The sequence below is a fragment of the Kogia breviceps genome, chromosome 9 (assembly GCF_026419965.1).
Source record: "Kogia breviceps isolate mKogBre1 chromosome 9, mKogBre1 haplotype 1, whole genome shotgun sequence".
Lineage (NCBI taxonomy): Eukaryota > Metazoa > Chordata > Mammalia > Artiodactyla > Physeteridae > Kogia > Kogia breviceps.
This window is the reverse complement of record NC_081318.1, coordinates 8,819,046-8,842,158: the sequence shown is the minus strand read 5'-3', so window position 1 is coordinate 8,842,158 and position 23,113 is coordinate 8,819,046. Positions and strand designations below refer to the sequence as shown.

General features: G+C 36.9%; 1 protein-coding gene across 2 annotated transcripts in view; it reads left to right on the top strand.

Annotated features, from left to right (window-relative positions):
- The window catches only part of CNTNAP2 (contactin associated protein 2), a 2,024,023-nt gene that overhangs the window by 899,488 nt on the left and 1,101,422 nt on the right, over positions 1-23,113 (top strand). For both annotated transcript variants that reach the window (XM_067041938.1, XM_067041937.1), the window contains 2 exons: positions 16,701-16,904; positions 21,706-21,890. In XM_067041938.1, the coding sequence (XP_066898039.1) occupies positions 16,701-16,904; positions 21,706-21,890 (389 nt within the window). The remainder of the gene's footprint in view (positions 1-16,700; positions 16,905-21,705; positions 21,891-23,113) is intronic.

Here is a 23,113-nt window from a genome sequence, read left to right as displayed (position 1 = left end):
GAAGGTCACATAACTTAAGGCAGCAGAGCAGGAGTTAGAACCCTGGCAGTCTTAACTTATGTCAACTGCTCCAGCTACTGTGAACCAGGGTTAGTGGCACTAAAGAAACAAAGTCCCTCCCTTCAAGGTGATCTTGATTCAGTAAGATATGAAAATATACATATATGTTACAATTCTTTGATATTTACAACAATAGTTGTGCTGTTGCACTAGACTAAATACTAGCAAAAAGAGTAGGAAACATGAAATATTGTAGCTGAATGTAGCCAGCGCTTTTATCCTTGCTCAAGGTCATGCATTCATCCTTACTGGCCCCAGGTATTTGTAGCAATGAGTGTCTCCCTTAATTTACTCAGAGAAGTAACTTTGTTCCCATGTTCTAGAATTAATTCAATCTTACTAATTATGTTTTTGTTTGAACATTATCCAGGCACTAAGAATATAAGTTAACTATTGCTCTATCATCTCAAATCATTTTGTTAGATTCCACTTCTAGAAACCTCCATCCAATAAATGTTTATCCTTTTTAAATTAATAATATAACTAATTATATATAGTAGGATGTCACAGTTTTACTCTAATTTGCAAATTTTGACACTTTGTAAATAAAATTTAGCAGTCCATAGTAGTCATCTATAAAATGTTTCAATGTCTGTGGATTTTATGTTTTACAATTCTCTTTGAGAATGCCCAATTGATAAAGTGCTAAAGTAATCAGGAAATGTGAATATGCTCTAAAGTTCAGAATTCTGCCATTCTAGAATGTGATTTAAAATCCAAAATTAGGGCTTTCCTGGTGGCCCAGTGGTTGAGAGTCCACGTGCCGATGCAGGAAACATGCGTTCGTGCCCCGGTCCGAGAAGATCCCACATGCTGCGGAGCGGCTGGGCCCGTGAGCCGTGGCTGCTGAGCCTGCGCGTCCGGAGCCTGTGCTCCGCAACGGGAGAGGCCACGACAGTGAGAGGCCCGCATACCGGAAAAAAAAAAAAAATCCAAAATTAAAAATGAATGTAAGCTTGACCAAGTCACCCAGAATAAGAGATGCTTAATTTTGGAGCTGAAGGGAATCTAATAGATTACCTGTTTCCTGCCTTCATATTTTACAGGCCCAGAGAGTAAATTGACGTCCCCAAGAGCAAATAGGCCAGGGTTCGGTCTGAGATCTCTGGGTTCCGGTCCAGTGGTCACCTGAAGCCTGGTGGGATGGTCATAATGGTATTGCTTCCACACCATACCTCTTGGGTCATGAGAAAGCTGGCATCACTTTAATTTCCCAATAAATTTCCTGTCACAGCACACCCTTTATCCCCCTGGAATGAAAACTTGTGCTTTGCTTTTAGGTCTGCATTAAGAGAAACTCAGCCATTGACATTTTAAGGACTTAACCGACCTACTATAAATAGCACTTGTAACAGCCTTATATCTGTCATGCCTTGGAAAGTGCATAAATTGTTAGGACTGACCTAAACTGTAAAAAATGTCAAATGCAGAAAGTTGAAAATAGGATGTGTAGGCACTGTATCACAATGTGTCTGTCCTATTTCCAAATTCAATTCCTTTCTTATTAGCCCTTCAAAACCAGAACCAAAGCAAACCAAACCAAAATAACAAAAAAATCTTTCCTAAGATTCATGTGAATTTGTAAGAGTTGCCCTTTTATTTTCTGAATTCAAAAATTATCCCCTTCTTTGAGGCTATAAAATTCTACAGCTTTACCAATACGTTTCTAATTTTCCAATAGCTCAACTTTTATTTTAAATGCCAGGGAAACCCTTGATTTATGTTAGGAAAACAAATTCAAAGCATAAATTATACGAATTATACAACAGTATATGATATTAATCATTACATAAATTATACAATATAATTATACTCAAGTAAATTAGGGTTTAGAGGGGAGACGGACTAATTTTCCTCTTCTGATAGACTCAATAAAATCTGTACTTTTATGCTGCAAATTTCAAGAAGATTATTTCCTATAAGGTCAGAAAAAGTGGGTAATGATCAAATGGTTAAATAAACAAGGAAAATTCTGGGCCTTACCTCCTTAGAAATGTAAATGGTGGGTGTGGTTTAGATTCTGTGATTCCCCAGGAATCTGAGATTCTACACAATGTACTGGGAAAAGAACTTCCTTTCACCCTCTTAGGTTCTGTGGTTACCCTACAAATTAAACTGACACGGGACAGATGAACAGGAGAAAAGCATACAAATTTTATGTAACGTTTTTATATGTACATGGGTGTCTTCAGAAGAAAAATGAAGACCCAAGGAAGCCATTAGGCCCCAAAGCTTATATACCTTTTTAAACAAAGAATGATAAATTATAAGGGTGTGATAAGACAAAGGGATTGGGCTGGGGGAAGTTAATTGAGACGGTGATTAGGAAATATCTGGGGAAACTAATTGAAGAGAAGAGGTTTTTGTAGGTTGATTTGTTAAGGTTCAACTCCTGTTTTGGCTTTGGCTCCCAGACTCTGATGATAAGACTATTGTTATGCTCTTCCTGGCGTGGGGAGAGTGCCCATATCATGGGGAATTTTAGGCCTTGCTTTTAGGTAGAAAGAGGTCAATCAGAGAGCCCTTCGTGCATCTGCTGTTTCTCAAGTGCCTTCAGCTCAAAATAATCAATATATCAAAGAGACATATTTTGGGGTGGCATGTTCTGAACCCCTTCACCATTAATGTACTGCTAACTCCGGATTTACTAGTTACAAAGTGCCTAGTGAATTTTAATAATTAGACATGGCAACCACAGAGTTTAGTTGCAATAAGCACGTGAAGAATGAGACTGGTCTTTGTAAACTGCAAGGAGGTCGCATGTACTGAAATAAATGCACGTCCAAGCAGTGAGAAGAAAACAAAGAAGTCCGTTTGTGGAATGATAGCATGTAGCATCCCTCTTACCTATGAAGAGAGCTGCAGTTCCTTGATCATTTTCCATAGGATAATTTAAGTATTTCTTGATTATATTTTCACTTTCCTATATGTGGTAGTTTGAAATAATCCTTTCTTTTCCTGTTTAAAGAAATGAGTGCAGTGTAAATACAGTTAGTTCTCACTATTCACAGCATTTACATTCTATAAAGTTGCTATGAACCCTGACTTAAATACTCAAGTGTTGATCTCAGGGAATACAGGATTGGGTTCCTGTGAGGTTTTGGTCACAACATTTTCGTCAGTGGATATATAACCGTGCTTTATTTGTGTTTCTGTTTAGCACCACCTTATTTAGTATGTATTGTGGATTCATTAACATGGAGCTCACAGTTGACAGCACTGACAAAGCTTATCCAGAACATGTATGTATTTTCTCCAAAAAGCACCTCACAGCTTTCTTGTGCTTGGTAACACAAGAAAGCACTTTTGCACTACTCTGGGGAGAGAGGTATTTAAACAGCAAAATCTTCCACAAAAAGCTAAGACATGCAAAACATGTGGCAGGAAATGAAAAGGACACTTTTATACAATATGAGAGCTGAAACAAGAAGGCAGAGCATTGCCTTGTCAACCTTAGCTGAGGACATGAGCATCCAGTGACTCAAATGTTTTGCCTCTCTGCACATATCCGTGAATGACTTCGAAAGCACCACAAGTATTGCTTTTGGGGGTACAAATAAATTTTAGGAGTAGGCTAATTTGCAAATACAGAATCTGCCAGTAATGAAGGATTGGCTGTATCTGCTAATTGGTAATACTTTTATATTTTTTAAAGATGTATTATTTATTTATTTATTTAATTTTTTAAACATCTTTATTGGAGTATAATTGTTTCACAATGGTGTGTTAGTTTCTGCTTTATAACAAAGTGAATCAGCTATACACATACATGTATCCCCATATCCCCTCCCTCTTGCGTCTCCCTCCCACCCTCCCTATCCCACCCCTCCAGGTGGTCACAAAGCACAGAGGTGATCTCCCTATGCTATGCGGCAGCTTCCCACTAGCTATCTATTTTACATTTGGTAGTGTATATATGTCCATGCCACTCTCTCACTTTGTCACAACTTACCCTTCCCCCTCCGTGTCCTCGAGTCCATTCTCTACATCTGTGTCTTTATTCCTGTCCTGCCCCTAGGTTCTTCAGAACCTTTTTTTTTTTTCTTAGATTCCATATATATGTGTTAGCATACGGTATTTGTTTTTCTCTTTCTGACTTACTTCACTCTGTATGACAGACTCTAGGTCCATCCACCTCACTACAGATAATTCAATTTCATTTCTTTTTATGGCTGAGTAATATTCCATTGTATATATGTGCCACATCTTCTTTATCCATTCATCTGTTGATGGACACTTAGGTTGCTTCCATGTCCTGGCTATTGTAAATAGAGCTGCAATGAACATTGTGATACATGACTCTTTCTGAATTATGGTTTTCTCAGGGTATATGCCCAGTAGTGGGATTGCTGGGTCGTATGGTAATTCTATTTTTAGTTTTTAAAGGAACCTCCCTACTGTTCTCCATAGTGGCTGTATCAATTTACATTCCCACCAACAGTGCAAGAGGGTTCCCTTTTCTCCGCACCCTCTCCAGCATTTGTTTGTAGATTTTTTTTTATTTATTTCAGGCTCTGTCGGGTCTTAATTGCATCACCTGGCATCTTTGTTGATGTTCGTGGGCTTCTATCTAGTTGTGGTGTGCAGGCTGTGGGGCACATGGGCTCTGTAGTTTGCAGCAGGCGGACTCTAGTTGAGGTGCGCAAGCTCAGTAGTTGTGGCACGTGGGCTTAGTTGCCCTGCTGCATGTGGGATCTTAGTTCCCTGACGAGGGATCAAACCTGAGTTCCCTGCATTGCAAGGTGGATTCTTTACCACTGGACCACCAGAGAAGTCCCAGTATTACTTTTAAATATATATATATATAGTTTTTTTTTCCTTTTAAGATAGCGTCTTAAGTCCAAAATCTCAGTGAATGAAGCTCAGATTTATTTTGTTTTCTCTCTCCCTCCCTCCTTTCCTCATTTCCTTCCTTCCTTCCAATGTTTAGTGTAATATTTGCCTGTAGTTTTATGGTAGCGTAGAGTGATATATCTTTGTATCCTATTATACCATTAAAATTAGGATTTTTTTTAACCATTCACTCTCTATTTAGCACTAACTGACTTATTTTCTAAGGAATTTGCTTTTGAAGAAATAAAATTTCTTGCTGATACATACTGCAGTAATTCACAGGTAAATTATGGTATCGTGGAAGATTAACTGTTCAGTCTTATTATGATCTACTTAGTCTTATATTTTGAGAGTATTCAAGTTTAAAGTGATGTATAGCCAAAAAAAACATTTCTGTAGAGTACTAGCTAGCAGCGTCTGCTAAAGCAGAGGAGATTTCATTAAAATGTTGGATTTCTGAGTTTTCTAGAAAATTGAATGTTTGAATAACACCAGAATTGCTGAGTAACTTCAGTTTGCTACAGGTGGAGAGAGACTACCTCCCTCGTGCCCATAATACATCCCAAATACTCCCTATTGTTTTTCCACTAGCCAGACCAAGTTTCTTAGACATGAATTTAGCATCTTTTCCCTGTTGAGTTCTTAATCAAGGAGAATATTATCTCTGTTACCCCTTTCTCTATCAAAAGTCAGAAAATCATACACAGATCCATCAATTACATCAGAAGAGTATCTTCTCTGATAGAAGGAATCCTTCTGTCAAGTTCCTGATTGATTAAACAGTTCTCTCGCGGATGGTCCTGCACCTTCCCCTCAGGGCACCATCTTTTCACACTTAGACCCAGATCTTCCGTATGAAGCAGTAGATCCTTCATCTTCCAATTCTAACCCTGCCAGGACTCATGACCCTTATGTATTAAAGTCAGGCAGAACTACTGAGCTCTTTAAGACAACCGCATCTACTCTTCCCCTATCTGTCTGGATTTTTCTTAATCTTAATTCTCTTTTAACAGGGGAGTTCATCTATCAGTTCTTTCTTAAAACTCACCTCTTTACCACCATTGCCCCACTTTCTGGGTGTAATGATACGGATGTAGCAGATATTTTGGTGAATGCTAGTTGATATCAGACATTTCATAATGATTTCTCAGATTCACTTTTTTTCAGATCTATGGAATAAGTCTTGCCAGTAATTTTAAGATATTTTCCTTGTTTGACCAAATTTAAAATTTTTTCGTTTCTAAGATATAATAAGGGAATTTACTGTAGAAAATATTTCAGAATATAGATTATTTGAGGTATAATAAGGCCAATATATCAGGAAACATCTGCCATTGAAAAGGTAGTTTAACACTAACAGTTCCCAAGGGGAGGGGGCACATCCACCGTGGGGGGATGGGGAGGTCAGAGGAGAAGGGGGAGGGCAGGAAAGAGCCTTTACTGTGGTTTCCCCAGGAAGGAATGGATGAGGCTGAGTAAGCAGGGTTAGGGTTGGCTGGTTTGAATTACCTCAGAGGCTCTGGGGCACAGGGGCTTCCCTTGTTGTTTGGTACCTGAGCCTGGGGCGATTAGGGCAGATGGATAGTGGCCTGGAGTGTGACAACCAGAGAGAGGGGGTGGCTGGGTTGTGGAGTCTTGAGTGGTTGGTTTGTATTTGGAGAGTGTGTTTGCAGGAATTGGCTCACCCTAGGAGGGGCAGTGCCCCCAGGGTCATCAAGGCCCCATGTGTCAACACATCAAAGTACAGAAAACGGAAGATGTGGTTAATACCGCGGGGAAAGTGGAAGCCAGCTGTGGTAGCTTGGAGAAATTGCCGGGGTGTTGACACCCCTTCCACCATTCCCCTCTTACTTATCGGGATAGTTTATCTTTTCCTCAGTATTTTATAAATTACCATGAAAACAATGCCTCAAAACAAGTCCCTAAATCAACCTGTCATCCCTTAGCCAATATAGTGTTGAAATTTGGGTCCAACACCGACAATAATGTTTTCAGTGGAACTAGAAGTAAGTTTAACTGAGTAATAATACAGAAAATCTGAAATAAATGTTAAGAATAATTTATATTAAAAGACATTCTGGGGGATTTCTTGATGTCTGGTTCCTTTGCTCATCTGTGAGATATTTACTTAGGGCTTGTAATTCTAGATAGTCTCCTTAGCAGAGAAATAAATTGTATATGGTGAAAAGCTGTAGAGCTATTTTCAGTAAACAGCAATATTATCACAGAGAAGGCAAGTCTAATTTGCTTGACTTTTCGATTTACAAAAATAAATAAAAATAGCTTCCACATGGATTTCCTACAATAGATTTTATGCTATTTAGTGCTAATTTTCAGAATTTGCTTATTATCTCTGTATTATTAGATGTATTAGAGCTATAACCCTGTTCAGAAGTGGAGCACTCTGATTTTCTGATGTCCTGTGTGTTTGAGTGTGTGTGTGTGTGTGTGTGTGTGTGTGAATGAATGAATATTTCCCTTAAATGCATTAAATTAAAAGGAGAAGATATATTTTGTATTTCAACTCATACTACAGTTAAATGTTTTCATTTTTGACTTATTAAAAAATAACTCCAGTATGAGTGTAATGAAAGCATTTCAAGTTTTAAAGTATTTATCCATATCAGAAACACAGTTGTAATATTTCTTTTATACATTTATTTTATCCATTTATTTTTGGCTGCGTTGTGTCTGTTGCTGCACGTGGGTTTTCTCTAGTTGCCGCGAGCGGGGGCTACTCTTCCTTGTGGTGCACGGGCTTCTGGTTGTGGTGACTTCTATTGTTGCGGAGCATGGGCTCTGGACGTGCGGGCTTCGGTAGTTGCAGCATGTGGGCTCAGTAGTTGTGGCTTGCGGGCTCTAGAGCGCAGGCTCAGTAGTTGTGGCGCATGGGCTTAGTTGCTCCATGGCATGTGGGATCTTCCTGGACCAGGGCTCAAACCCGTGTCCCCTGCATTGGCAGGCAGATTCTTAACCACTGTACCACCAGGAAAGCCCTGTAATATTTATATAAATGCCTGTCATTAAAACATGTGTAAGTCTGTACTCTTGGAGAGAAAACTGCTTGCACCAGGTATAGTTTTGAAGGAAAATGAGAACAGAGGAATGCCCCTTTTGCCATGTTGTCTCAAATGCCAATTATGGGTTTTTTAAAATTTTTTTAATTGCAGTATAGTTGATTTAGAATATCGTGTTAATTTCAGGTGTACAGCACAGTGATTCAGTAATATATATATTCCTTTTCAGATTCTTTTGCCTTACAGGTTATTACAAGACATTGAGTATAGTTTCCTGTGCTATACAGTAGCTCCTTGTTGGTTATCTATTTTTTATATATAGTAGTGTGTCTATGTTAATCCCAGCCTCCTAATTTATCCCTCCCCTCTTTCTCCCCTTTGGTAACCGTAAGTTTGTTTTCTAAGTCTGTGAGTCTCTTTCTGTTTTGTAAATAAGTTCATTTGTATCATTTTTTTAGATTCCACATATAAGGGATATCATATGATATCTGTCTTTCTCTGGCTTAGTATGATAATTTTTAGGTCTATCCATGTTGCTGCAAATGGCAACATTTCATTCTTTTTTATGGCTGAGTAGTATTCCGCTGTACATATGTACCACATCTTCTTTATCCATTCATCTGTCGATGGACATTTAGGTTGCTTCTGTGTCTTGGCTATTGTAAACAGTGTTGCAATGAACTTTGGGGTGCACACAGCTCAAATACCAATTATGTTTAAATCAGTTTAAGAAATGTTTATTCTGTGAGAAATACAGAGTGGAACAAACCAGAGTCTACTGTACCTTAGGAAAGTTTAAAGTTCCAGAGGAAATCAGACCCATAAAGAGATAATTTCAATATAAGATGAGAAGGGATATGATAAAAGTATCCAAGGGTGCTGTGGAGCAATAGGTGAGGGCTGTTTCACACAAGGAAACCTTTCTAGTAGGTGAGCTTTATCTGAAGCTTGGAGGATGTCTAAACTTAAACTAGATTTTTAAAAAATAGCTGTTCATTGAAGGAAGTGAGCTTACCCTGAGTAAAGGCACTAGGTGAAATTAGCAAGGTATTTAGTTGGTTTACCATCAGCAACACTTAAGGAAAAAGATGGTGCTAACATGTGAGGGTGTCAGGAAGGCAGGAGCTCTATCACTGAGGGTCTTGCAGGCCACGCTGAAGAGATTTTCAGTAAAAGAGTTTATTTCAGAAAGATATTACTAGCTTCAGTGTGGAGGATAAATTTAAGGGGAATAAGACCAGAGGGTGGGAGTTGCTCATTCACAATGTTAATGCAATAGACAGTATGTGAGATGATGGCAGTGCATATAAAAAGTCAGGTATGTGTTTGAAAAACACAGACATGCGAAATTTCACTGGACTTGGAACTGACAGAACATAGGTGCATGAGAAAGAGAGGAACTAAGGAAAGGCCCAGAGCTCTGTCTTAAGTGACTGGATAATGGATGTAAGAACAGGAGCAGTAAGACCCAGAGAAAGAATTATGTGTTGGGCAGGTAGAGTTAGATATGCCTGTGGAAGGTCCATGTGGATCAGTCTTTCAGGCAACTGGATACTGGAGTCCCAATGTTGTGGATAAATGAAATCAGACTTCTCTGATGTGATTGTTCTTGTCCTACCATGAGTTATCAAGCTCTTAAGGGCAAAGCAACACATTTTAAGGAGAAATATTGCACAAAATGTGAGATGATGGCCTTTATGAAAGAGCCTTTATGGTTTTTTTATTTTTCCCAAAGTAAAAATGATTTTTTTAAGTCTGTCTCTAGATTATATTTTAAAGAATTTGAAGAAGGCTCATTTGCTGCTACTACTCTAAATTAGCTGTTATTGACATTTTAGAATCTATTTAAACTATTTACATTTAAACCACAAATATATTGAGAGGAAAGGGAAGTGGGTTAGAAGAAGGTGATTAATCAGAAATAGTATGCAGATGAGATGAAATGGACTCGGTTCCACTAGAGTTAATGTCTGTCAATTAAATAACACCGAGTCAATTAATAATAATGGCATGAATTTTTCCCCCCACCACAAAAATAGTAACACAAAATTACCATTCTTTTTCTCTAACAATTGAAACCTTGGTTATATTAGTAGTTGTGGCACCAAGGGTGGAGCAGAGTGATTCTTGAAATTTCTTCCAATCTTGTGATTCAGATTTTTAAAGAAAACGTTTAAAGAAGTTTATTCTACTTTAATCCAGTGCTTTGAGTGTGCATGACAACATGCAATCATTCAACAAATACTTAACGAATATTGACTTACCCACTGTTGTAAGTACTGAGCTTCAGGGTGGAGCAAAATAAAGTCTGTGATGCATATACATTCTTGGAGGTGGAGGCATGCTGTAAATTCATAACCCGTCAATATATCAGGCAGTAGGTAGAGATAAATGCTATGAAGAAGAAGACCAGTGAGTAAGTAGCTAGAGATGAAGATGGAAGATGTGCTATTTTGTAAAGAAAGGTCTAGATAGACTTATCTAGAATATTGACATCTGACTTTAAAAAAAAAGAGAAACAATACATAGATGTGCATCTATGTAAAAATTTGCAAAACTAAGCAAATGGCACCTTGTAGTATTTTTCAACTTTAGTTTCAGAGGTATATTTCACTCTTGAAAGTGACTTGGGCATTTATATAAATTACATAATGTTAGATTTCATACTACCTCGTTAACATACATCTCTACTGATATCTTTAACTAAGCAATTCAAATGCTTTAATTAAACACTTTAGGAATTTAAAGTCAGAAAATAATTGTTCCAGTGCTCAAGAATCTCAGTACAAGAATGTTCATCATATCAATAGAAATGTTTGGATTTGTAGAAAATGTTGGTATTTGTAGAAAACCACAAATTCCTTAGACAGACATATCTGTCTATGATATCTACGTGGTGTGATTGTAACTAATTTAAATTATTTTTTTGCTTTCTTAGCATGACAGATTTTTTACAGTGAGTACATATTAATTTCATGAAAATAAAACAATTATTTTAAAATATTAGGGCTTATGCATTACCACTTAAATATTGACAATCAAATTTATTTACGGAGTAATCAGTAATCACTTAAACACATATTAGCAATTATCATTATTGCTTTTAAAAGTCACTGTTTATGCAAAAACATTTGATTAACATGAAAAGGGCTTCAAAATCATTGCAAATCCTTATGAAATAGATAACTAAGAAACATTTTATACGTTTTTGTCCTTTTTTCTGAATAATTTATTTATTTTGTGGAAGAATAGATCATATAGATGATAACTATATTTGTAGAAAATTTATCGTGTACAAAGTGAAAAAATAAAAAATCTGCAAGCTTCTCAGGGCCATTCTACAATAAAAGAAATGGGGGTTCCTTGGGAAAATGGCTGATTCTAGGTCTGGGGCAGGAAAAGTGCAAGATAGACTTAGGGCATCATGTAGTGACAGAAAGAGAGAAGAGAAAGAGGAAAAAGGAAGAGGATGAGGAGGACTAGGAAGAGGAGAGGGAGGCTTGAGAAGGAGGAAGAGGGAGAAGGGGGAGTGGGAGAAGGGGGAAGGGGGAAGGGGGAGGGGGAGGGGAGAGAAGAAGGAGGAGGGGAGGGGGAAAAGAGGGAGCGGGAAGAGGAAGCAGCACGGGCCACACCTGTCAAAGAGACGCAGGAGCCAACCTGAAAGAGCTCCCAATGGCTAAAGCTGGAAAAATTTGAATAATGATAAGTATTGGATTAAACTCAAAGAATAAATAAACATACACAATCCCATAATTATATAAATAAATGGTTGAATGAATGAATAAATAGAAGAAATCTTCTTTACAGAAGAATTCTAAATAGTATATGTAGATACTCCCCCTCCAGGAGGTAGAACTTAATTCCCCTTACCTTAAACATGGACTGGACTTGGTGACTCACTTCCACAGAATAAAGTACGGAAAAGGAAAAATAGTAACCTTATAGTGAAGAAACTCGGCAGACATCACCTTGACCACTATCACAAGTGGGAAGTCATGTTGAAATCGTGCCTCCCCTGATAGGAAGTGCTGAGGACACCCCAACTCTGTGGTTTTCTCCCCAAACTACACCAGTCTAGTCATAAGAAAACTTCAGACCAAGCCAGGATGAGAAGGAGTCTACAAAATACCTGACCGGTACTCTTCTAAAGTGTCAAAGTTATGAAAGACAGACTGAGAAAACGTCACAGATTGGAGGAGTTGAAGGAAACTAAGGAAACATGATGATGAAATGCAAGGCACGTGAGATCCTGGACTGAATCCTGGAATAGGAAAACAAAAACATTTGTGAAAACTGGTGAAATCCAAATATAGTCTGGGGCTTCCCTGGTGGCGCAGTGGTTGAGAGTCCGCCTGCCGATGCGGGGGACACGGGTTCGTGCCCCGGTCCGGGAAGATCCCACATGCCGCGCAGCGGCTGGGCCCGTGAGCCATGGCCGCTGAGCCTGCGCGTCCGGAGCCTGTGCTCCGCAACGGGAGAGGCCACAACAGTGAGGCCCGCGTACCACAAAAGAAAAACAAATATAGTCTGTATTTCAGTGAATAGTGTTATACCTAAGTTATGTCTTAGATTAGACAAATGTACTGGTTATGTAAAATGTTAACGTTAGAAGAAACTGGGTGGAGGGTGTGTGGGAACTCACTGTTCTATCTTTGCAACTTTTCACTAAATCAAAAATTATTCCAAAATAAAAAGTTTATTAAAAAGTAAACTGCAAAACAGATTCTTATTGAAGAAACTGGACATCAAAATGATGGTATATTTTTAGCTAATTAAAATCCTGTTTGGGGAAAAACAATATATGAGATTGAAAAAAAATAACTATAGTGTTTAGTAACAAAACTATATCGAGTCTGATCCTTCTGTATATCTATGTACATATATTACATATATACAAATTAAAATAATCAGAAATGTAAGTTATCAGTGGTTATTTCATGAAAATAGAATTATGTCCTTTTAATTTTCTTCTTTAAACCTTCCTATTATTCTCAATTTTCTATATGAAAATGAAACATTTATGAGAAAACAAGAAATCAAAAGTAATTCCTAAGTACTTGTTTACGTTGTGGTGCTATATTCAAATACATTTTTTATTTTTTTCAAATAAATAGCATAAATTACTTTTTTTTTTTTTTTTTGAGGTACGCGGGCCTCTCACTGTTGTGGCCTCCCCCGTTGCGGAGCACAGGCTCCGGACGCGCAGGCCCAGTGGCCGTGGCTCACGGGCCCAGCCGCTCCGCGGCACGTGGGATCTTCCCGGACCGGGACACGAACCCGTGTCCCCTGCATCGGCAGGCGGATTCTCAACCACTGCACCACCAGGGAAGCCCCATAAATTACATTTTTAATTATATACATTCTTACTTTATGTAAGTGCCTTGCTGCACGAAAGTCAATAAAACATGCTAATTTGCTAAAACCTGCAATTTCCCCACATTATAAATAGATTGCCCAAAGCTCAAGCTATTATTATACATTTGGAACCACAATTAAATGAAATGACATTCTCCTTTCTCTTTCCCTTCCTCTCTCTCTCTAATTACACACACACACGGATATGTAATAATGTATAGATAACTGCATTATTCCATACATTAGATAGTTAGATGCATAAAATCTAGAATGACACACCATCAACACTGGTTACCCATTAAGACTGGTGATCTCTTGTTTTGGGGATTCACATTCTACATTCTATATTTCTGTATTGTTCATTTCTTTTTAACAATAGACATATATTACATTTGTAGTAAAAATTAGCAAAGGTACTTTTTAAAAAATAATAAAATCTTTAGATGATAAACAGTTTTCCAAAATATCTCATCTGAGTATCTCCAAATTCAGAAAGTAAAGACTAAGTCAATGAAATGTTTTAAAATAAAAGCCTTCTCTGCTGTGACGATTTGACGAATTGGGCACATTACCAGCTCTCTGAGTTATTGTTAGAAACAAAATCATGGAAGCACTGTGATTTTGCATTCACTTTTTGACTAGCCATATTGTTGTTCAGATTGCTTAAATAGTTCAACCACACATATTTTAATCACTGCATAGAAAAGTTTGTTCTAGGGAGTGAAAAGCAATCAGGGTAATAGGGAAAAAAATATGGCTTGTCCCAAAATAAGCACAACATACTATTAGATGTCAAATGAGATTGTAATGTATTTTGTAGGAAATGGAACTAAACTCTGATGGATTTTACAATATCCCAGACTCTCTTTAAAGTGTATGGTGTGTGCTTATGTATAAATTATATATCATAGATTATTTCTAGGAATTTTGTAATTTCAGAGCCAACTCTGAGTTTGCATCCACATGCTGATATTGTGCAAGCATTTAACCCATTCCTAGAAGAACAGTTTGGATTTTGTGATGTGAGTGATCTGGCTTGCAGAGCATTTTTATTAGTTTCTCAGTCGACCACTGACCACTTACTATTTGTAAAATGAGGTTTGGTCCTCGTGAAAAACATTCCTTGTGTTTTTTTTTTTTTTTTAACATCCTAGGACTGTCTAAATGATGACCCATCCTTCTTGTCACTTATTTTATTGCCCTAAAAGTAAGGAAGAAAGGCAACAACATTTGCATAAGTCACTATTCTGTACCTGGACCTGAATGTATATTTTGAGTTAGGAGAAAATGGGGCAGGGGTGAATTCTTTCCTCTGTCTAAGCTCCAGGATCATTTATTTCCTAAGAGATGAATGGGGAATATTTTGTGTCCATTAACATATATTGAAGGTGTATAAAATGATGATGTGTCTGTTATTCAACTGTCAATATGAAATTGACTGCAAAATTACTTTCTGGAATTCAGAATTTACTCCCTCCTTCTGACTTTTTGTTTATGCACTTTTCAAGAAAAAAGTCATTTCAACCAGCTGCTGGATTATAAATTCAACCTGGGATCCAATAATCAGATTCCACATTTTCTCTGTTTTATCTCTCATCACAGATGATAAAGATACTGCAATTGGAATTCAGCTGTGACAGTGTAGATGATTAAGCTAAAATCTAATTGGCTTTGCGGTGTTAGCAGAAGCCAAAATTTAATGGCTGCTTTTTTTCCTCCATAGTAAATAAACCTCTGTGATTCACACTCTCAGAAGAGAATTCTGTTGATTAAGAAAATTTTTATGACTATACAAAGTCTTATAGTAAATTATTGACTGTAAGAATTAAAACAAAATTCCAAGTTACATTTTTCTTTGTGAACTTTTTAGAATGTAACAATTCTCTGAACTGTTATTTAAAAACACAAATGTTTGTGGTGGTAGGATATTTTTAAATATTCAAAATCTATTGATGATTTGAAGGGAAAAGTTAGAGATATTCTAAGCAATATTTGAAATAACTGTATTCATGTCAATTCACTTTACAGAATTAGTTAAAAGCAAAGCGTATACCGGCAGGTACTGCACAGAAAGAGTGAATATACCTATGGTAGCTCTGCTCCTCCACCTAGGCTGCCATGATGTAGCATATGCTGTTGTTACTATTACTGGGATCCAAAGTATTCCCCGTGCTGAGTGAAGTACACCAGTGCCAGAGAACTAGGACATGTAATGAGAAGATGTTTCTCTGACAGGCTTTAAACTTGCTATTATTTTTCTCCAATGTCTCCCTGTGGATTCTTTGGCAAGACCTTACCCCAAACTGAGAGGCAGCTTCATCCTGGCTTATAATTCTAAGATAATTAGAACTGTCCAATTTGTCTAGATTCTCTACAATTTAATATTAAGAGCTAAAAGTATTTTCAATGATAAAGGTCTAATTATGGTAACTAAGCTTCTATTTGTACTTAAAATTTGATCTGAATGATTACGGTTCATCGATGACCCATTCCATGGGTTGGCAACCCACTAACCAACAGTGTGTAATAAATAAAATCATCTCATTTTCTATTTCTGGTGTGAATAAGTAGCGATTATTAAACTATTGCCCACAATCCCTTGTTTCTGAGCGTGGTGAAAAAATTGTTCACATTTCTTAAAAAGTTTATATTTCATGTTTTCAATGAAATTCCCTAAAATCAAATTAGAACTACTCTTATAGCATAATATAGGCTAGATACTTGTTCTTCTAATTATATATGGGTGAGGATGTCTTTGTTTAGTGTAGTCGAAAACATGGGCAACCCAATTCTCCATTCCAAAGGCAAGGGGCTAACAAGGAATTTGAGACAGACATGAGTCCTAGAAGCAAATGGTAAAAGCTTCTTAAAGTTCAGTTCACTGTATCTAGGCACTACCATAAAGTTAAGTGAAACTGTAGTAGAATATAAAAACCATTAGAAAAATGAGTATACCATAAACCCTGCCTTCCAAGATCCTTCATTGTTATGTCATAGAAAAGAAAATTTGTGAGCAAAATATTGATATATATTTGAAATCATAAACACTCAGCCTCATTTAAGAAGGAAAATAATAAAATCTCATAATATCTCAGGGATTAAAAATTTTACTTTTTTCAAGTAAACTCCAAACTTCTAAGTTAAAAATTTGAAGCGTGTAAGTCATTGATGGAATTTATGTTATTAGTATTACAATTTATATTGATAAGGTTTTCTGCGATCATTCTTTATGAGTACTTCCCATAAAATCCACGTCATGACACACAATCAACCAAAATAAGAAATAGAACAAGAACCCAGGGCTAAAGAGTTTTCAGGAAAAAAATACTTTTTTCTCATTTATTCTGTATAGACACCCACTGAAAGAAGATATACTTCACACTGGATGGCAACATACAATAATTAAACTAACCGATCATTTATTTCTTCTTTTAGGGGCTGATGTTATCAACTTTGATGGCCATGTCGTGTTACCATATAGATTCAGAAACAAGAAGATGAAAACACTGAAAGATGTCATTGCTTTGAAATTTAAAACCTCCGAAAGTGAAGGGGTAATCTTGCACGGGGAAGGACAGCAAGGGGATTATATTACTTTGGAACTGAAAAAAGCCAAGCTGGTCTTCAGTTTAAACCTAGGTATGTCCTGACTTTTGGCACCGTTCTTTTCATTTATTAGTCTTCCCATTAGTTAAATGCTAATGGTCTTTAATGCTTAAAATGTAAATTACAAAAAGAGTTCACACTATATTGTCAATCCAGTTTTAATTCATAGTGGTTGATATATATTGATATACTTATTCATTCAAAAATATGTATTAAACACCTGTACTCTGCAGGTACTATACGAGCATCTGGGATACAGGGGTGAAAACATGGAGTTCTTTGAGTTCATGAAGTTTATGACACAGTGGAGGCATCAGACACTATATTATCTATGACTATTTTTATAAAACAACTAAATCCAAAGAAATGACTTCAAATAATGATGAGGAGTATGAAATCAATTAAATAGGTTAATATATAAAGGATATTGCATAGGCAAGATGGGTCAACATTAGAATATGTAGTGAAGAAAGTCCTCCCTGAGAAGATATTCATGCTGAGATTTCAGTGATGACAAAAACAAGCCCTAAAAATATCTGAGAGAAGGTTAATTGAGAGGAGGGAATCACGAAAGACTAAGACCTGACATGCTCAAGGAACAGGAAAAAGCTGGTGTGTATATTTGTAATGAGGAAGTAGGATAAAAGATGAAATCCAAACATTGAGCATTGTTGAAATACTGTAGTATCCTTTAGGGCGTGGTAAAAGGTTTAGATATTATTTTAAGAATGGGAAGCTATTAGTAGGCTTTAAACTATAGCATCATGATCTTATTTTTTTTAATGTACTGAGACTTCTGTAAGAGAAAACACTTGCATCCACATGAGAGTCTGGTACAGTGAAGAGACAACAGTGAGAGACAGCACTGCTTGCAGAAGGGGGCTATCAGTGGAGATGTAGAGAAATTGATCCACTTGGGAGATGATTCTGGTGGTAAATTCAGTATCATCTGTAATGATTTGGATATGGAGTAAGAAAGAAAAGAATGTATAAGGGATAATTCCTAGGGTATGGCTTGAGTTCCAAATGGACATTAGCACCATTTTCAGAAATGCAGAAAGCTTTATTTTCTCCACAGAGTTTCTTCTAATAGAGAAGTATTCTTTTCTTCCAACAGAGGAAGTCTAGAGATCTGTTTGGATATGGTGCATTTTAGTTCCCTATTAGGCATCAAAGCTGAGATTTCAACTAGGGAGTTGCATGTATGCGATTAACAGGAGAAGATGCTACATGGAGTCTGAGGAGAAGTGGACAGTGGATAGGAGGAAATACTAGTATTTGGCATCACAGAGACCAGGGAAGGACAAGAGGCGGTCTACTATGGTCTACTGTGTCAAATTCGCCTAAAATGTCACTTAAAGAAGAAGACAGAAAAGTGAGGTCACTGTTTGGCAACATTGTGGTTACTGTTGATTTATTCTCAGTGGAATAGAAAGGAAAGTAGTTTTATTGTCATCAGTTAAGAAAAGATGAAAGATGTGGGAATGAATATTTTAAATATTATCAACTAGAAATGAAGGAATCAGAAATGATATGTTTACTGGAGAATGAGATGAAACTCAAAGGAGGAGTTATTGTTTCGTTTGGGGCTTTTATTGTTGTTTTTCAGTGGACAATCCTAATACATGTTTGGTTGTTGATAATGTAGCTAAGGTTTACTTAAAGCTAAAGGGAAGATCCACAACACAGGTACTGACGTTCAAAGTTACAATTCATGCAAATCAACAGTACATTTATCCTCCTCTTGCTTGCCTAAAAATTTCAGGATTTATGCAAGAGTTGTTTGAAGGGCATCATATATTCTGTATTTTTTATGCTGCAATGTTTTTAGAATTCTATAAAGATTTTATAATCTATAAAGATTATAAAAGACTTTATAATCTTTATAGAACTATTTTATAATCTTTTAAAATTCACATGTTAAATGCATCCCAGTGGAAAGCTATAAAACTAAAAATTAGAACACAAAAAGAGATCCTGCCTATTTACTTTCCTTATCAATATGATTGTTCCAACATTGTTAAATATGGCTTGTGTCCTTTATATTAACCTTTATTATTTTGAAAATCAAAATTATACTAAAAATTAAAACTTCAGTTAGTTTTTTTGGTTGATAATACTTGCTATAGTATCTGCAAAGATTTATCTTTTATTGTAAAACTTTTCACATTCAAAATCTCTGATAGAAATAATAATTTCTATAACAAAAAAGAAAATTATCCAAAAATGCTGATTATATAATTACACAAAAATATTTAAATTTTCATATTAAAAAAATCACAAAATGTAAATGCATGCCAAAACCTGGGAAAATGCAAATGTAAAATATAGAAGTTTAATGTCATTCATGAATAAAAATTCATTCCACTCTGTAATAATACCAAGACTTTAGGAGGAAAATATTGCCAAAAAATATAAGGAAAACTTGTAGAAGAAACATTATAAATAATCTATAAACACCAAATGCTCAAACTATCTGTAAAAGAAATGTACAATAAAATAACAAGATTCCAATTTTTTCAAGTAAATAAATTTTTTAAATGATAGTATCTGTGTTGGTGAGTTATGTGACAAAAAGGATTCTTTGTACTGTTGCTGAAAATATTTCAGGAAAACAATTTGATAATGTATCTTCATATATTTTAAATTCTTTATATATTTTGGTCCAATAATCATAAAGAAATAATAAGAAATAACTCTATCTTTAGTGATGGAAATGAGTGATTAATGTTTTACATATTCTTTATAATATTCTCTAGTTGTAATATCAAACATGTATTCATGCATTACCTGGGAGAAAAATAGTTTTTGAAAAAAAGGTTCAGTAGAAGCTAAGAACTCCTTAGGAAGGAGTTGGGGGAAGAGAAACCAGAAAACCAAACATAAGTGCTTTTTAAAAACATGCATGCTCACACACGCACACACACACACACACACACACACACACACACTCAGAGCAATTGGATCATATCCAAAGAAGTTTATTTTTTCAAACCTTTCTCCTGTTTTTTTTAAAACAGTGAAACGTATAGAGTAGCCTTTAAAAGCTGCTGGGGCTTGTAAGAGTGTGACATTACTGTTCTGAAACAAGAACTGATCATATGGCCTCACAAAAAAGATAATTACCATGTCATTGGAAAGCAGTTTGCGAAGAGTTTTTTGTTTTATTTTTTTTTGGCTCACGGGCCCAGCTGCTCCGCGGCACGTGGGATCTTCCCGGACTGGGGCACAAACCCATGTCCCCTGCATCGGCAGGCGGATTCTCAACCACTGCGCCACCAGGGAAGCCCCAAAGAGTTTTATTGACTAGAATTTATGACATCCATGGAAACACATCCACTCAAATATCTGCTGTCACTCTTTAATGCTGTTACCTAAATATCAGGCATGTGAGTTGCTGCTTAGTCTTCTAGTCTAAATATTTAAAGTAATGAAACTGAATGTACTCTTTCACTTAAATTTATTCTTTCTTTTCTTTCTCCCTGTCCCACCGCCAATGTACATACACAATCATAATCACAATCACAGGGCAACATTTGATTTCATCACCAAAAGGAAAGAAATTTCATCTAGGAAATCCACCGAAAATGTCAGGTATAGGCATGTTAGCATCCTAAATGTGAAAAAATGAAAATAATGTAATTCTTCAGTCAATTGTGTGTTTCTCTGATTTCTATTATGCTATTTATTCTGAAGCAATATTGTATCTTTATAGCATTTAGCTTTGCCTGACCATCAAAAGCAATGCTTGATTAGACAAAATAAAAAATGGTAAAAAATATATAAACAGCATCCAGAGATGACCTTAGTAAACATTTCAGATACTCACAACCTTCCACTCTTATTTATAGTCTTGTTGCTATGGAGATTTTATTTCAAAACTGGATTAATGCAGCATATATAATTTTGCAGTTTTTTATTTTAAAGTAAAACTTGAGTAAACTTTCCATGACATTAAATATTATACCGATTATGGCTTTTGGAATCAGAAAAAAAAAAGAAAAACTGAAAATTGTCATGCCGTGTTTTCTTGACCGAAAATAATAATAATAACAACAACAATAATAATAAACAATTAACAGGTAACATTTAATGTATGTTCACTATATGTCAGGAAGTGTGTAAGTTCTTTGCTTGTACTAATTAATTTAATCCTTACAGCAACCTTGTAAAGCAGGTACTATTATTCTTCCCTTTTTACATGTGAGGAAAGAGAGGCCCAGAGAACTGTCAACTTGGCCAGGATCATGGAGCAAGCCAGTGGTGGAACCTACATCAGAATCCAGGCGCTCTGGTCCCAGAGCCCATGGGGCACTGACTTTATAAAGAATCTACCAAATTTAGCAGAATTCATGGCACAGTCATTGAAAAAAAAAAAAGCTCATGTTTTTTTAAGGGAGCAGACTTTTTTCCATCTTTAATAGCTTTTATGTAGTTTGAACATACAACTGTTTTTTTTTGTTTGTTTTTATTTTTTGTGGTGCGCGGGCTCCCCACTGTTGTGGCCTCTCCCGTTGCCGAGCACAGGCTCCCGACGCTCAGGCTCAGCGGCCATGGCTCACGGGCCCAGCCGCTCCGCGGCACGTGGGATCTTCCCAGACCGGGGCACGAACCCTTGTCTCCTGCATCGGCAGGTGGACTCTCAACCACTGCGCCACCAGGGAAGCCCCCATACAACTGTTTTTAAGTGTAGTTACATGTTGGTTTTCCCACGTTAACGTCAATAGACAGAGCTTTAGAGAAACGTCCACCCTTGGTGTTGTAGATGAAAGGTCTACTTCGACACAGAGTTGTGATGGCTTTGCCTTGTTTCTTTTCCACTCACGTGACTCAGGAAGCAACCAGCTCGGCCCCATCTATGGCCACACGTCCGTGATGACAGGAAGTCTGCTGGATGATCACCACTGGCACTCTGTGGTCATTGAGCGCCAGGGCCGGAGCATCAACCTCACCCTGGACAGAAGCACGCAGCACTTCCGCACCAATGGGGAGTTCGACTACCTGGATTTGGACTACGAGGTAAATCTGAGGATGTATAAGGTGTAATGCCTCAGGAGTTTCCTACTATCTTGTTGTATTATTGTTAATCATATACCTTCCTATACCATTTTCATTTTTTGTTTGTTTGTTTTTTTTTTTGTTTTTTTTTTTTTTCGGTACGCGGGCCTCTCACTGTTGTGGCCTCTCCCTTTGCGGAGCGCAGGCTCCGGATGCACAGGCTCAGCGGCCATGGCTCACGGGCCCAGCCGCTCCATGGTATGTGGGATCTTCCCGGACCGGGGCACGAACCCATGTCCCCTGCATCGGCAGGCGGATTCTCAACCACTGCGCCACCAGGGAAGCCCACCATTTTCATTTTGTCCTCCAAAGAAAACTTAACTTACAACTTCACAACCTAATCTGTTAATATGTCATTTTATTTATTTCTAAATTATTCATAATGTGTTCTTAAAACATTTTTTAAAACTTGGTACCGAAATAACATACTGATATATTTAAAGAGAAGGACCATTTATCATGTTATCGTGGCCATTTAACAAAACCACAATAAATTTAAGTTGTAATCTTTTCTTTGGTAGTTAATTATAACATAAATCTCCTGTTCTTGATGATGTACGGTATAGTATGTACATAGGATTGTCTAATGTTTATTACAAAATATTGAATAAGAAATCCTGAGCTCTGGTATATGTTAAGTCATTTATACATTCCTGTCAGTAAATAGTTCTTTTGACAAGTTCTGTTTTCTCAGATATCATTGTCATAAAAGAAATAAAAATATAGAATATTTTAAAGAGATTGTCCATAAATAAAAATATTTTTTTACGTTCCAAATGATCAAAGATTAAAAAATAATCAATGATCATATTGGTGCAGTAAAAAATATACATTCTCATAATATACTGGTAGGCATATCAAGTTTTTAAATTATTTGGAGAGCAGTTCAACCTTAAAATGTCCATCAAAAATGTTAATCATAGGACTTCCCTGGTGACGCAGTGGTTGAGAGTCCGCCTGCCGATGCAGGGGACACGGGTTCGTGCCCCGGTCCAGGAAGATCCCACATGCCACGGAGCGGCTGGGACCGTGAGCCATGGTCGCTGAGCCTGCGCATCCGGAGCCTGTGCTCCGCAACGGGAGAGGCCACAGCAGTGAGAGGCCCACGCACCGCAAAAAAAAAAAAAAAAAAAGTTAATCATAAATAGGGAATAAAGTTCTGTAAGAAGATGTTCATCAATGGG